Source organism: Pleurodeles waltl, chromosome 3_1 (assembly GCF_031143425.1).
Source record: "Pleurodeles waltl isolate 20211129_DDA chromosome 3_1, aPleWal1.hap1.20221129, whole genome shotgun sequence".
Classification (NCBI taxonomy): domain Eukaryota; kingdom Metazoa; phylum Chordata; class Amphibia; order Caudata; family Salamandridae; genus Pleurodeles; species Pleurodeles waltl.
In genome coordinates, this window is record NC_090440.1 from 323,362,219 (window position 1) to 323,375,522 (window position 13,304).

At 46.2% G+C, this 13,304-nt stretch overlaps 1 protein-coding gene across 1 annotated transcript; it reads right to left on the reverse strand.

Annotated features, from left to right (window-relative positions):
• Nucleotides 1–794: 794 nt before the first annotated feature.
• Nucleotides 795–8,123, reverse strand: RNF26 (ring finger protein 26). The gene has a single exon (XM_069222479.1). The coding sequence runs from the start codon at nt 7,599–7,601 to the stop codon at nt 6,132–6,134; it is 1,470 nt and encodes a 489-aa protein (XP_069078580.1). The 5' UTR covers nt 7,602–8,123; the 3' UTR covers nt 795–6,131.
• Nucleotides 8,124–13,304: the final 5,181 nt, after the last annotated feature.

The window sequence follows — 13,304 nt, forward strand, 5'->3', positions numbered from 1 at the left end:
TCATAGTGCACTCCTGTGCTTGCAACATGCTAAATGTAGTTTGGCTCTTTTTCAGGAGATGCCAGCAGACTCATGGGGCAATGAATAACCTTTGCAAGAGGGTATGCATTCTTGTTTCAGGTTCTAAGTGGATATATTAAACAACCATTTTGCTACCAAGTGGGACACATTATGGCAGCATCAGCAAAGAAAGCACCTAAAGATAAAGCCCAGGATAGCATAATTTTCACAAGCTAAAAACTTAGAATTAGAATCAGGTCACTTGATTCCACAGACTGCATCTCTGCCCACAGACCATTCACTAGCCCATAAGTAACACTCATCCTACTGTTATAATAACTACACAAAGGGGAAGAAGACATATGGAACAAAGCCCTGAAATCTCAGAGAAGTCTTGGATGAATTCCTTATTGCTCAATATCCCCTAAACCATCAGAAGAATGCACACAATCCTCACCTCCAATATTCCCATCCATTCTTTGAAAAACCATGGACTCGCTCCTCACCTCTCACAGGTACCTTCAACCCTCACAGAAATTATACACCAACTCCTCACCATTTAAGTGTAATTTGGAAGGGACTGATCCTTCACCACCTAAAGGTATATGGGCAAGACTACTCTTCTCCCAGTGTATTATTGAGGGAACTTCTCACCTCTGACAGTTAAGTCACGGGCAGAACCCTCAACTCTTTCTATGCAATCACAGAGATAATCCTCACCTCACAGCTTAAGTAGGAAGGACTCCTCTCCCCCCACAGTGTAAACAGGAAAATACACCCCACTATATTCAGTGTTAAGACTCACCTCACACATTTTAATCAAATACATACAGCAAAATGTCTGAAATATGATAAACAGACCCATCACCCCCACAGTGTAGCGAGGACGGATCCCTGCCTCCAACAGATGTCACCTTTCACTATGTTACTGGGAACATAAACTTCAGACCACAGAGTTTAAACAGACACAGAACCATTACATACCACATTGACACTAGTGACTGACCGCTGACCATTACCTCAAAATGCAACTATGGTGTGACTACCAGTCTTGTCCACTATAATTGCAGACAATGTTGTTTTTCAAATTCTACAAAGTTTACAAAGTCTCTACAGGGATACTGGCTTCCTCGATGCGATAGGTGAGAGATAGCAAGCTCTCAGGGTGTAATTAGACAGATCCTTCCTGACCTTCTGCAATAAAATCAGTGAAGCACCTCCCATCGGAGTATAAACAGTAACAGACCCCTCTCCTCAAAGAGAGGAATAGGTTACCGATGTCTTACCCTAGCAGTGTATTCAAAAACAGAACTTCACTTTTAACAGTGTAATCAGGTTTAGCCCAATCACCTCTCACTGTAATTGGGGTCACTGTCATCATACAAAGTGTAACGAGGGACAGAATCCACATCAGCACACAGTAATCAAGGACAGATTCCTCCCTGCGTAGGCAGTGAGGCACACACCCCTCACCACAGACAATGTAATAAGAGACTGACCCCCCCCTCTCGCAATGTGATCAGGGGCAGACCTTCTCCTTGCCCATAGTAAATAGGCACAGATCCAATCATCTCCTATGGAGTATTCATGAACAAGCCTTCATCTCACTGTGTAATCAGGGAGGGCGTTCTCACAGTAGAACAATGCAAAGACTCCTCATCTTCAAATGTAACCAAAGAGATCTTTTACCTCCCAGATTAATCAAGGGCAGATGCCTCATCTCTCAGCGTAGCCTAGTGGAGACTCCTCAAGGTAGTGTATCCAGGGACACTCTCCTCACTTTCTACCGTGACTAGAAATGGATCAATTACATCTTAGTATAAGGAGGGGCAGATCCATCTAGTTTCAAGTTGTAATCATGGATTGCCACATCATCCTTCAAATGCATTCTTGACGGCAGAACCCTCACATTTAACAGTGAAGGATCTACATGCCCCTCCAACCTTTCAGGGTAACCATAGAAACAGCCACTCAGCATAATCAGAGGCAGATCCTTTAACTTGCAGACGACAATCATAGTCAGACTTCTTACCTCCTACAGTGTAACTAGTGACTGATCCCACACTTACCATTTTTAACCAGGGACAGACGCCTCACCTTTACAGTATAATCAAGGACAGATACTCACCTCCTACAAGGTAACCAGGGATAGAAAGCCCTCACCTGTAAGCAGTAATCCCTCACCTTCAACAGTGTAACCAGGAACAGACACTACACAGTAATCAGTGAAATCTAGTTCAGAACATTCAGCTCACAGGTAACCCCTCCCCTCAGACTTGAGGACAGATCCTCCGCCTCATAGGGTAGTCAAGGACAGACTCCTCACCTCCTTGTGTCACTGGGAACAGATCCTTCACCTTTCACAGTCTTATCAGGGGCCAGCCCCTTACCAACCAAATGACCGATCTCCGCTTCCACCTTCCACAGTGCCATTAAAATCATGCCCCTCCTCATTGCAGTGTAATTAGCGACAATTACTTCACATCATTCTGTGCAATCAGGGAGGAATACTTTATCAGAGTCAGTCCCTATACATTGTGCATTGTTACAAGGCATATAGCCCTCAATTCCCAACGACTAGGCAAAGGTAGACCACACAACTTCCACTTGTAGACAGAAACGGGCACCACATATCCAGATAGAGCAATAGGGGACACCTATTCACGTCGCAAAACATACCCAGAGATCGGCCCCTCGTTGTCTAACTGTAACTATGCAGACACTAGTCATCCTCCACATTGTAACCAGGATTAGGTTTCTAGCCTCCCACAGTGTAATCATGGATAGGTCAATCACTTCCCAGTGTAAAGCGGTGCATGACCCTCAACCTTCCAGAGTATCTGGGGACTGACTCTTCCCCTACTCCTCCTCTAATCTGGGCAGATACCACTGTTCACATAGTGCAATTGGAATAAACCCCCTCATTTCCCAACATGCAACACCTCTGGTGTAATCAGGTCAACCTCCTAACCTTTCAATGTATAACTATGACCAGATTCTTTCCCTGCAAGTGCTACCAGCAAAAGCCTCCCATCTGCCATGTAATCAAGGACAGACTCACCTCCCACTGGAAAAAATCTCAACTCTCATCTCTCACTGTAATCTGTTACTGACTCATCACCCATGGAGTAATCAAGGACTGCTCTCCTCTCACAGCGTGTTCAAGAACAGACTTTCACTGTACTTTAATAAGGGACTGACCCTCAACTTCATCACAGAATAATCAGGGACAGGGTCCTCACCTGCAAGAGAGGCAGTTCCCTAGGCAATGTCCATCCACATTGCAATCAGACCTTTCACTGCATAATCAAAAGTATACCTTCACACAGTGTAATCAGAGACAGTCCACTCACCTTGTACAGCATAACTAGGGACGCAACCATCACCTTCCCCAGAATAATAAGGACTAATCCTCTACCCCTGCATTATAACCCGAGAAAGACTTAACACCTCTTATTATGTAACAAGGGTGAGCCCCCTCGCTTTTTCCAATGTAATTAAAAACAGACCTTCACCATAAAGAGTGTAATTGGGTATAGTCCCCGATCTCCAACAGCGCAATGGTGAACAGGACAAAGTCTCAAACACAGCCTCCATTTGCACATGCGTGTCCTTCTAGTTCTGCTGTGCAGGAAAAAGCAGTATGTGAAGTCTCTGTAAACACACACATTCTTGGAGTTAACTAAGCAGCAACAAGTCCCAGGGGACTCTCTTTTTTTAATCTTTTCGTTTATAAACCATTTAGGTCTGAGAACTAATATGTGAAATAACTGCACAAGGCACGAAACAAGGGGTCCCAAGTAACTGGGTCCAGTCAGTGCTGTGCCACACAAGTCATCAGTGTTGTTCCACAGAACAATAAAATGCATGTTAAGTTTACACATGACAAGGAAAGACAAAGCTCGACATTGGCGAAACAGCACATTACAATGTGTATCAAGATGTACAAGGTGACCGTTTTGGGAATAGGTCACAAGGCCATATTTACCTTTACACATGTAGATAACTTTTAAAGCTGTGACCTTGCATTAAGCAAACATCGAAAACTGACTGGATCTAATACATGTGCATATACAGACCCTTCAAATTAATCCTGAATCAGAGCTACAAAAGGAAGGAAGGGATACATACCTCATGCGGCAGCAATTCCATGTTACACTTTAAAATTGACTTCACTTGGATTTGCACATCACCAAATAAAGTGAAGACTATTCCTCTACCCTAATTAAGTTAGACGCATGCTATCATACTGCACTTCGGTATTTAGTTGCATGGGTCGAGAGGTTAATGAGAAATTTGGTACATTTATGGCACAATGGTTTAAGTGGAGACAAATGTTGCACATTACATGTTGCAACTAGTATTTAGCCACTATTACCTTATAGAATGCAGCTATTGTATTAGCACTTGGGCACTTTAAGTTGTTATCACACTAGGACTTTGAAATTTGGTATCGCATGGTTCTCTCCAAACTCAGTGCCCTAGAGACACGCTGGCCAGAAAGGGAGCCACAACCATCCCTCTATACTCACTTCTGCCACTTGCATCTCTAGCCTTAAACCAGGGTAGTCCACCGTTTATTTACTATTGCTGATGATATGCCATAATGTCAGGATGCACACTGTCTACGTAAAAGATTCCCATTCATATCCGTTGTACAAAACATGATCTCAAAGTCATCCTGGATATACTTGGAATTGCTCCGGCCCTCACAGTCCATTTCTAGACACTGCTGCACATGCTACTTCCACAAGCAAAGTGGCAATACTGAGAGCATGGGGACCACTTGTAACCAGCAGAACCCAAGCCACGGTCGTAACTCATGGTAGAAGAAGCAATCTGCAGCTAAAATCAGTTTAGTTTAGCAGGCCTGCCAGGAAGAATCAAACCATCCTTAAAATGGCAGAGAATAATGAGCACAATTGAAAAACAACTTTCTTTAGATGACCATGCTGTTGAACCCCAATCATACAAACATCCCTCCCGACATGAACACAGGGGACACCGTCACATAACTTTCCCCGACACAGTCTTCTGTAAAAAGCTCTTACAGGATATGGAATGTGCTGGATTTGCATAGAAAACATGTTCAAATGCTAGTGTCCTCATGCAAACCTGCAGTGGAAATTCAAGACTGCACTTTTCAAACACTGACAGCATGTATCGTTCTTAAGTCTTTTACAAAAATTGTCAACACTGTTCCGAACTATCAAAATCAAAGACATTACACAAAGTGATGCAGCATAAATTGAGCCACAAACTGTAGGCGGATGAAGCATTTTGCTTATGTTCACAAGCATAATGCCTACTTTACTTGGCAAAGTCCCCACTTTTGGAATGAGCACTAAGGACTGACAACATGATGTTTAAAAAGGAAGGACTACCGTCAAAAGCTTGAGGCTGAGTGGGAATCCCTCTGTTTACAAGACGAACTGCATTAAGAAGGCTACCTTTCTGACCCCCAATCCTTCCACAAGCTCTTAGGCTGACGAATGTGGACAGTGCACGCAATAAACCTGAGAGAAGGAGATAACTAAGGGAAAATGGTGTCTGTAGTAACATTCCAACTACTATACTGAGAAAAAAGAAACATTGATTAAAAAAAAATCTTCAAAAGAGAAGAGGAAGAACTAGCGCATTCGTTAGCAATAATCTTGTGCAGCTACTACCAACTAGAGACTCACTCTCCTCTCTTGTATGGATACTCACTGTAGTAGAACATCAAACACTCCCTTAAACGCATGTAAAAACATTAACAATATTTGGAAAAGCTGATCAGAGCACAAGAGTCATTTTAAAAAATGTTTTGCTGAATTCCTTGCTGAAGCGGATATCCAACTCTGGGAATGTAAAATACATATTTAAAGCGCAGCAGTTTCTGCATCACAGTTACCAACATACATGATATGGCGCGTAGAATAATTTTCCCCAACACTGGATAGCATGAGTAGAGAACGCCTTCCAGAAATTTAACTTTCCTCCACCGATGTCTTTACATGATTGTTAGGTGCAGTGTGAACAGTACAAGCTTCTGTCAAAAATGCACAGTTCACATAATTTACTCCCTGGCTCACGTGGTGGCCTTTGAGGCCGGTGTGCAATAATCCTCAAAAAGTACTGAAGAGGAGGCGCTATAGATACACGTTTAATGTTTGTAGTATCATTTGCCGGCACAGAGGGCAGTTGCGCTGGTAGATTGGCTGCTGCAATAGGATTTTGGTGCAGTCACAGCACAAACAGAGATGCCGGCATGGAAGCAGAAGAACTGTCTTAGTGTGGTCCTGGCAGATGACACACATTTTCCGTTCTTCTTGTTCTTTCAATAGCTTCCATGGGTTGTGTGCAGGGTCCAAGTCCTTTTTAATATTGGGGCAATTTGTTGGAGACTTTTCTTGGGATGTTCCGGGTCTCTCTCCGGGTTCCTGGATATTTTGACAGATGAGAGCAGCTGCATCTCTACTGGAAGAAGATTGCAGATTGGTATGTTGATCAGGGCTGTTTCTGCCTCTAGGACCCACCTGTTGGCCTTGATTAGTTGCAAGCGGGGTCTGGTGTCTATTTTGAATTGCAGGAACCACCTGATTACCAGCAGAAATTCCCAGATTGACAGTCGGAGCAATTTGCCTTTCTTGGTTGACTGTAGCACGTGCAGCTTGGTGGCCTGCATTAGCTGCAGCATTCCAGTTGCCCCTCCTGAGAGCTGCTGCTGCTAACCTGTGCCAGATATCGGAGCTGATGATCACTTGGAAGCTTAAGAGAACCATTCGATGCAGGCGCTGAACGTTCCTCCAGAACCGCTGCAGAGATGGCAAGGTGGTGAAGTACCTTGATACTAAATCTACAATGCGCCAAGTCAACACTGGATTCACCAGAAGGACACTTACGGTGATAATCAGAAGCAGCAGTATTAGTCCATAAAGATTCAACACAAATATATTTACGAAGATTTTGATTGTGGATAGTAGGAATTCAAATACCAGCTGGCATGGGGTCCAAAAGAGGATAGCCATTGCAATGGCACTGCTTGAAATGTGAGACAGAAATGCTGCAGTAAGTTCTGTGAATCTCAGGAAAGGGCCCATGATGGTGTCCCACAAAGCCAATGCAACGGAGAATAGATTTTGTGTTCCGATCAGGCACATATTGACAAAGCTGTTTATAAAATATGCAACAAGGCTCATGATGATGGTGCAAACGTCACACGTCTGTCTGAGCACAGATTGTCCAGAAAGAATGAGATTAATGACTCCCTTGTGCACAATTTCTCTGCTTCGGAGGACAAGGTGAGAGGAAAGATGCCCAATCACTTTGAAACTCTCCAGACTAGCGACAAAGCTTCGAACCATGTTGGCCACAATATGAACAGAGCCCACAATAAAGCAGCAGAACATCTCCGTCACATACAGAGCGTAGCAGGTGGCCGTACTCCAGCACTGCAATAAGCCAGTGAACACAGCATTGGGGAAGTTCAATATAAACGAGATTGACCAAAAGAGGACTCTGAATAAGGTGGAAACCAACCAGAAATTTACGTCCAACACAAAGGTCAGAATGTCCACAGCCAGACCTATGCCATGTATGAGAAAGAACACCAACTCCATGTTTGTGTCCTACAATGTTCCTCTGCACACGAGGACTACATCGCTCAGATCGGATCACATCACGTCTTCTCTTTTCGAAAGTCGATGATAACAAAGTGCACACCCTGGGTAAGAGACAAGGAGCTGCCTACAGGTGTCAGGGTTGCGAGCAAAATCAAATCTCGATCATTGCTTAATATGCGTAGTTCACATACCGCTGCCACAATCCCATTCGCTTGGACCGACTATTAAGCTCAGGTCTGGAGTTACTGGACCAGTTCCAACCTAGCGGCCGCAAAGATGGTCTTTTGGTTTTGCGGACCGAGGTTCTCTCGAGTCCAGATTGCTTGCCTAATTGTAACCCCTTTATATCACCGCTGGCCTCCTGGGCTCAGTTGTAATGTCCACGTCTTCTTTTTTCGTTTAGTTGACCACACGTAGGTTATTTACTTAACTCGGCCAGGATTTCTGCATACGCTCTGCATCAGTTAGTGAGCTTTTAAAAGATCACATTTGTCGGTGAATTCTGTACTTCCGGGTCATACGGCAGCCAATCCCGTGGCTGGGCACATTACGGGCGTTATCTCGGGGCGGGAGGGATTTGTAATGTGTAAAGTGATTTAGGATTGGGGCATTTTTGCAAATGAGCCAATCCGAATGCGCAGGATATAATTCGAAGTGCTTATTGGCTATAGAGTCAGCCCGGTTCTCAGTGGGGTCTCCTAGTGTGTGTGTTTGTATGGCAGTCGTAGTTTCGAGCAGGGACAGTCCCATAAACTGTTGGTTGCGGTTAATAATCATATTTACCAGTTCGAGGACGTACCCTGCCCATCACTAATGGTTCTGCTGCTTGTGGTGTGCCGGCTCTTATTTGTAGTAGGGCTGACACTTACCGAGTAGGGGGAAAGAGGGGTGTTGCGTTTAGAACCTGTCCCTGAGTCTGTTTCTGCATGTGGGGTAGGGGCTCTCTCATTTAGGTGGGACATAGGGGAGTGGCGCCAGCACTAGTCTGGGTTCAGACTTTGTTCGGGCGCATTACTCTGATTCTGCCCTCCTCGTTCCATTACTTTGTGTTGCATTTAAGTCGGAGAACTCAATGTTCATTATTAGGAAGCACCCCTTAAGTACGAAAATGGAATCTTGTCAGGGACGTAGCTTAAGGGTGGTGTTATACACCCTTATGTATTTTCTGACCTTCATTCGGGTATGGTGAGGTGTTTGTCGGATTTCACCTGGGATTTTTGCAGGCACACACTGTCATCTAAGAAATGTTGATTATTTTACAAAGCACTGTATTTCACTCACTTAGTACTCCTAACAAACACAATTTCTCTCCTTTTCCACTGTCTCTCAGGCCCCTCTCATCTGCCCTGCTTGTTGTATAATTTATTTTAACATTATGTGCCAGCATGATTGTCAGGAAATTTGAAGTTCCTGCCCTTGCTTTCTGTAAGCTTAAAGCTCCCACTCTTTGAAGGATTACAAAGTGGAAGGGAGGGAAATAATGGGACAAGGAGTGTGTAATGTCGGACAGCTTACGGCCGTCCGACAGTGCTGAGCAGCTAGCGCCTGTTTAAATAATTAGAGCCGACACATATTTTCCAGTTGATGAGGCCGCGTGGTCTTCAGGGCCTCAGATTTGCAGCAGAGCCTCAGCGGGTTCCCTTAACGCCGCTGTGCTGCATTCGTTCCCTAGACCACGCCCCTCGTTTATTAAATACTCGCGGGCCGCGGGGGAAACCATGAGGGCCAACAAACAGAGGGGAGTTATCCAGGCTGGATACGCCCAGGTACTCCCCCGTCACAGAAAAGGTGTCTGGTGGTCGGTTGCGTCACCGACCAGCGACACCACATTCCTCCAAAACTTTATATAAACAACGAAAACAAATACACAGAATAACAGTAAAACTTTACACATAACAAAGGTGATCATGCAAACACGTGGAAGGGCAAGGGTTGGCACGTAGATTGTATTTGGTGACTCCGGATCGGCTCAGGGTGGAGCCCGGGCTTGATGGCACACTCGGCACTTCAACTGGTACTTGGGCTGGCGTCGGTTCCTGTCGATTCATGGATGACAAACCAGGTTCGTCATCCTCAACCGGTGGGGAAAATGAGTCGTCATCCTCATTGCCACCAAGTTCTCCTGTGCTACGATCGCCTGGCTGGTAGAACCTCTTGAAAATTAAATGTTCCGGGTGACAGTTTCGGCCCCACGCTGAGCGACAACAGCAGACCCAGTTCGGCGAATAATCATCCAAGGGTAGTGTCGAAAAGTGTGCGGAATTTGCTCCCGGGCAAGGCATGCTTCAGCAGCACTTGATCTCCGATGGTGAGGTCAGACGGGGTAGCATGCCTGCTCTGGCTGGCCCGCTGATTGACTGCTTGTCGCTTCGCTTGAGCTTGATCCTGACCCAGGGCTAGAGGGGTCCACGAAGAATGATGGGAAATTGTGTCCATGGACACCCTCCCAAATGCAATGTGACTAGGTGCCCTGTTCGTAGTGGAGTGGGGCGTCTGGCGATAATTGCGTAGAAACGAGAAAATAGAATAGTCAACAGCCTGACCTCCCGTAACGGCAATGCAAATTACTTTATTCAGCGTACGCATGAACCTCTCGACCTCACCGTTGGCCTGAGGCCACCTGGGCGTGATCCGTCGATGACGAGTGCCAGTGACTTTCAGGTACTCAGCTAATTCTCGGCTTTGGAAGGGTGGCCCATTGTCAGTCTTTATTTCGGATATCAATCCATGAGTGGCGATGGCTTTTTCCAACCCTGATATTACCACGTCCGCCGTGAGGGCCGGGATGATTTCCACCTCGGGATACTTGGAAAAGTCATCGATAAGAACCATGAGGTGGCGACCATCCGGTAGACTGCCGAAATCCAAGGTGTGCCTTGCTGACCTGTACATCACCCACGTCACTGCCAAGCATCCCGGATCTGTGCATGATGCCTTTGTCTTGCCCACAGGTGATGGCACGACTACAGAAGCACAGACTGTGGCTTATAGGTGAGCTTGAGTCCCCACCCAATGTATGTCAGTGTATGCCTACTGGAGTCATACTCCATGCCATTGTGCATCGCTAATGTGTGACCCTCACTTCTTCCAGGCGACTCCAGCTACCCAAACCTGTCCTGGCTGTTGACTCCTTTTAGGAATCCAAGAACAGTGGCTGAAAATAGGTACAATGATGCTCATGAGCATACCAGGAGGATTGTGAAACGCACCTTTGGTCTCCTGAAAGCCAGGTTCAGGTGCCTCCATTTGACAGGTGGATCCCTATGCTACTCCCCTGAGAATGTCTGCAAGATTGTGGTGGTCTGCTGCATGCTGCACTATTTGGTCCTCAGACACCATGTACCCTATCTGCAGGAGTAGGGAGCTGATAATGCACCTGTGGCAGCAGTGGACACTGAGGACAGTGAGGAGGAGAAATAAGAGAAGGAGAAGCATGTGGACAACAGAACACATAACATTCAGCGGTACTTCCAATGATCTATACATGTCTTCATTTAAGTGATGTGCTGCGTGGCTGTATTATAATGCCAAATGCAAAAACAACAGATGATAGACGGAATGCAGAGCAAATCAAATATTCACCCCCAGTCACAGATCTGGGTTTAATCCATCAGTTTTTTGCTTGCCATGCCATTCCAGTTTAGACCCAGCCACATCCAAGTCACTCTTGACCCTGTTCCCCATGGGAACAGTCCAGCCCGAACTGCCAGGCCAGGTCTTTCCTGGACCATAAACAAGCATCCTGGGACCGGTTTCAGGGTATCACCCTTCAACAGCCAGGCTAGCTTGAATCTGGTGGCGTAGCAAACACAGGACCTGATGGTGTGCTGTGTACTCCCGCATAATGTTGGTCATGTCACCCAGCACTCCTGCAATGGAGGCCATGGTGGTTCAAGGCCTGCAATTGTTGCATGACCTCCTGGTGGTGTTCCCCCTACAGCCGCTCGTTCTCCTGCATGATGTTGAGCACCTGACCCATCCTGTCCTGGGATTGTTGGTATACCCCCAGGGCATTTGTGAGTGCCTCATGGGCAGTCGGTTCCATGGGCCTGTCCTCTCCCTGGTGCACAGCTGTCCTCCGACTGTCCCTGGCCCCCTGGGCATGTGTCCCCTGAACTGTGTGCCCACTCCCAATTACACCAGGACCCTCATCGTCTTGCCTGTGTACTGTGGACTCTGGTCCCTGTACAGGTGGGCACTGTAGGAGGCTGGCCTGGCTTATAGTGGGTACCTGAGGGTACTTACACCTTGTGCCAGGTCCAGTTATCCCTTATTATTAGATTAGTAGTGTTCTAGCAGCTTAGGCTGATAGAGGTAGATATAGCAGAGCAGTTTAGCCTGAACTAGGAGACATGCAAAGCTCATACTATACCACTTATATAGTTACTATATCATAAGAAACACAATACTCAGAGTTACAAAAAATAAAGGTACTTTATTTTAGTGACAATGTGCCAAAAATATCTCAGAGGATATACTCCCTTAGGAGGTAAGTAAAATACACAAAATATACACACAAACCAAAATCAGGTAAGTAAAACAGTTAGAAAGATGTGCAAACACTGTAAAATACAATAGGATGCAATAGGTCTAGGGGCAACACAAACCATATACTCTGAAAGTGGAATGCAAACCACGAATGGACCCGCAGGTTGGTGTAGTGTGTAGAGGGTCGCTGGGAGTGTAAGAAAACACTAAGGGTGTCCAAGATACCCCACGAGACCCTGAAAAGTAGGAGTAAAGTGATACTACTTCCCCAGAAACACACTAAACTCGTGATAGAGGATCCTGCAAAGACCACAACAGACTGCAAAGCACTGAAGACGGATTCCTGGACCTGAAGACCTGCAAAGGAAGGGGATCAAGTCCAAGAGTTGTGAAAGTGTCCGGGGGGGCAGGAGCCCACTAAAGCCCAGATGAAGGTGCAAAATGGCTGCCTCCACTCCCACCCACAACAACACACACATATCCAATCACATCACAGATACACCCCTTCACCCCCTGGAAGAACGCAAGGACCAAACAAAATGAGTTTAACAAGTGTAATTTTAGAACAAACAGATAGCCCAAGAGAAAAGTAATTAATCAGTATATACAAATATTTACAGCAAGTAGACAAGTCCGTACACTGTCCCATTCAATGTCTGTGGACCAGTGAGCATGGGCGAAGCCCACACATGACACCTGCCTCAAAACGGAGGGAACACTGCAGGGGCATCAGGTAAAAAAAAAAACAGGCACCTCAGGAGGAAGGGAGGGGGGGCACCTGAGCTGGATGACGGGACAACGCCACTGCTCCTCGAGGGGGCTCCATGCCCACTGTCTGGTCCTGGGGAGTGCAAAGCCACAGTCTCTCAAGTGGGTGGTTTGCCCACTGCCTGCTCCTGGGGAGTGCAAAGCCACAGTCTCTCAAGTGGGTGGGTTGTCCACTGCCTGCTCCTGGGGAGTCAAAGCCACAGTGTCTCAAGTCGGTGACATGTTCCACTGGTTCTGGACGGGGCTTGGTGCCCAGAGTGCTTCATCCTGCCAAGGACTAGCTGAGTGGATGCTTTTCTACACTGGTTCTGGAGGGGGCTTGGTGCCCAGAGTGCTTCATCCTGCCAAGGACTGTGTTAGTGGATGCTTTTCCCCACTGGTTCTGGAGGGGGCTTGGTGCCCGGAGTGCTTCATCCTGCCAAGGACTGTTAGTGGATGCTTTTC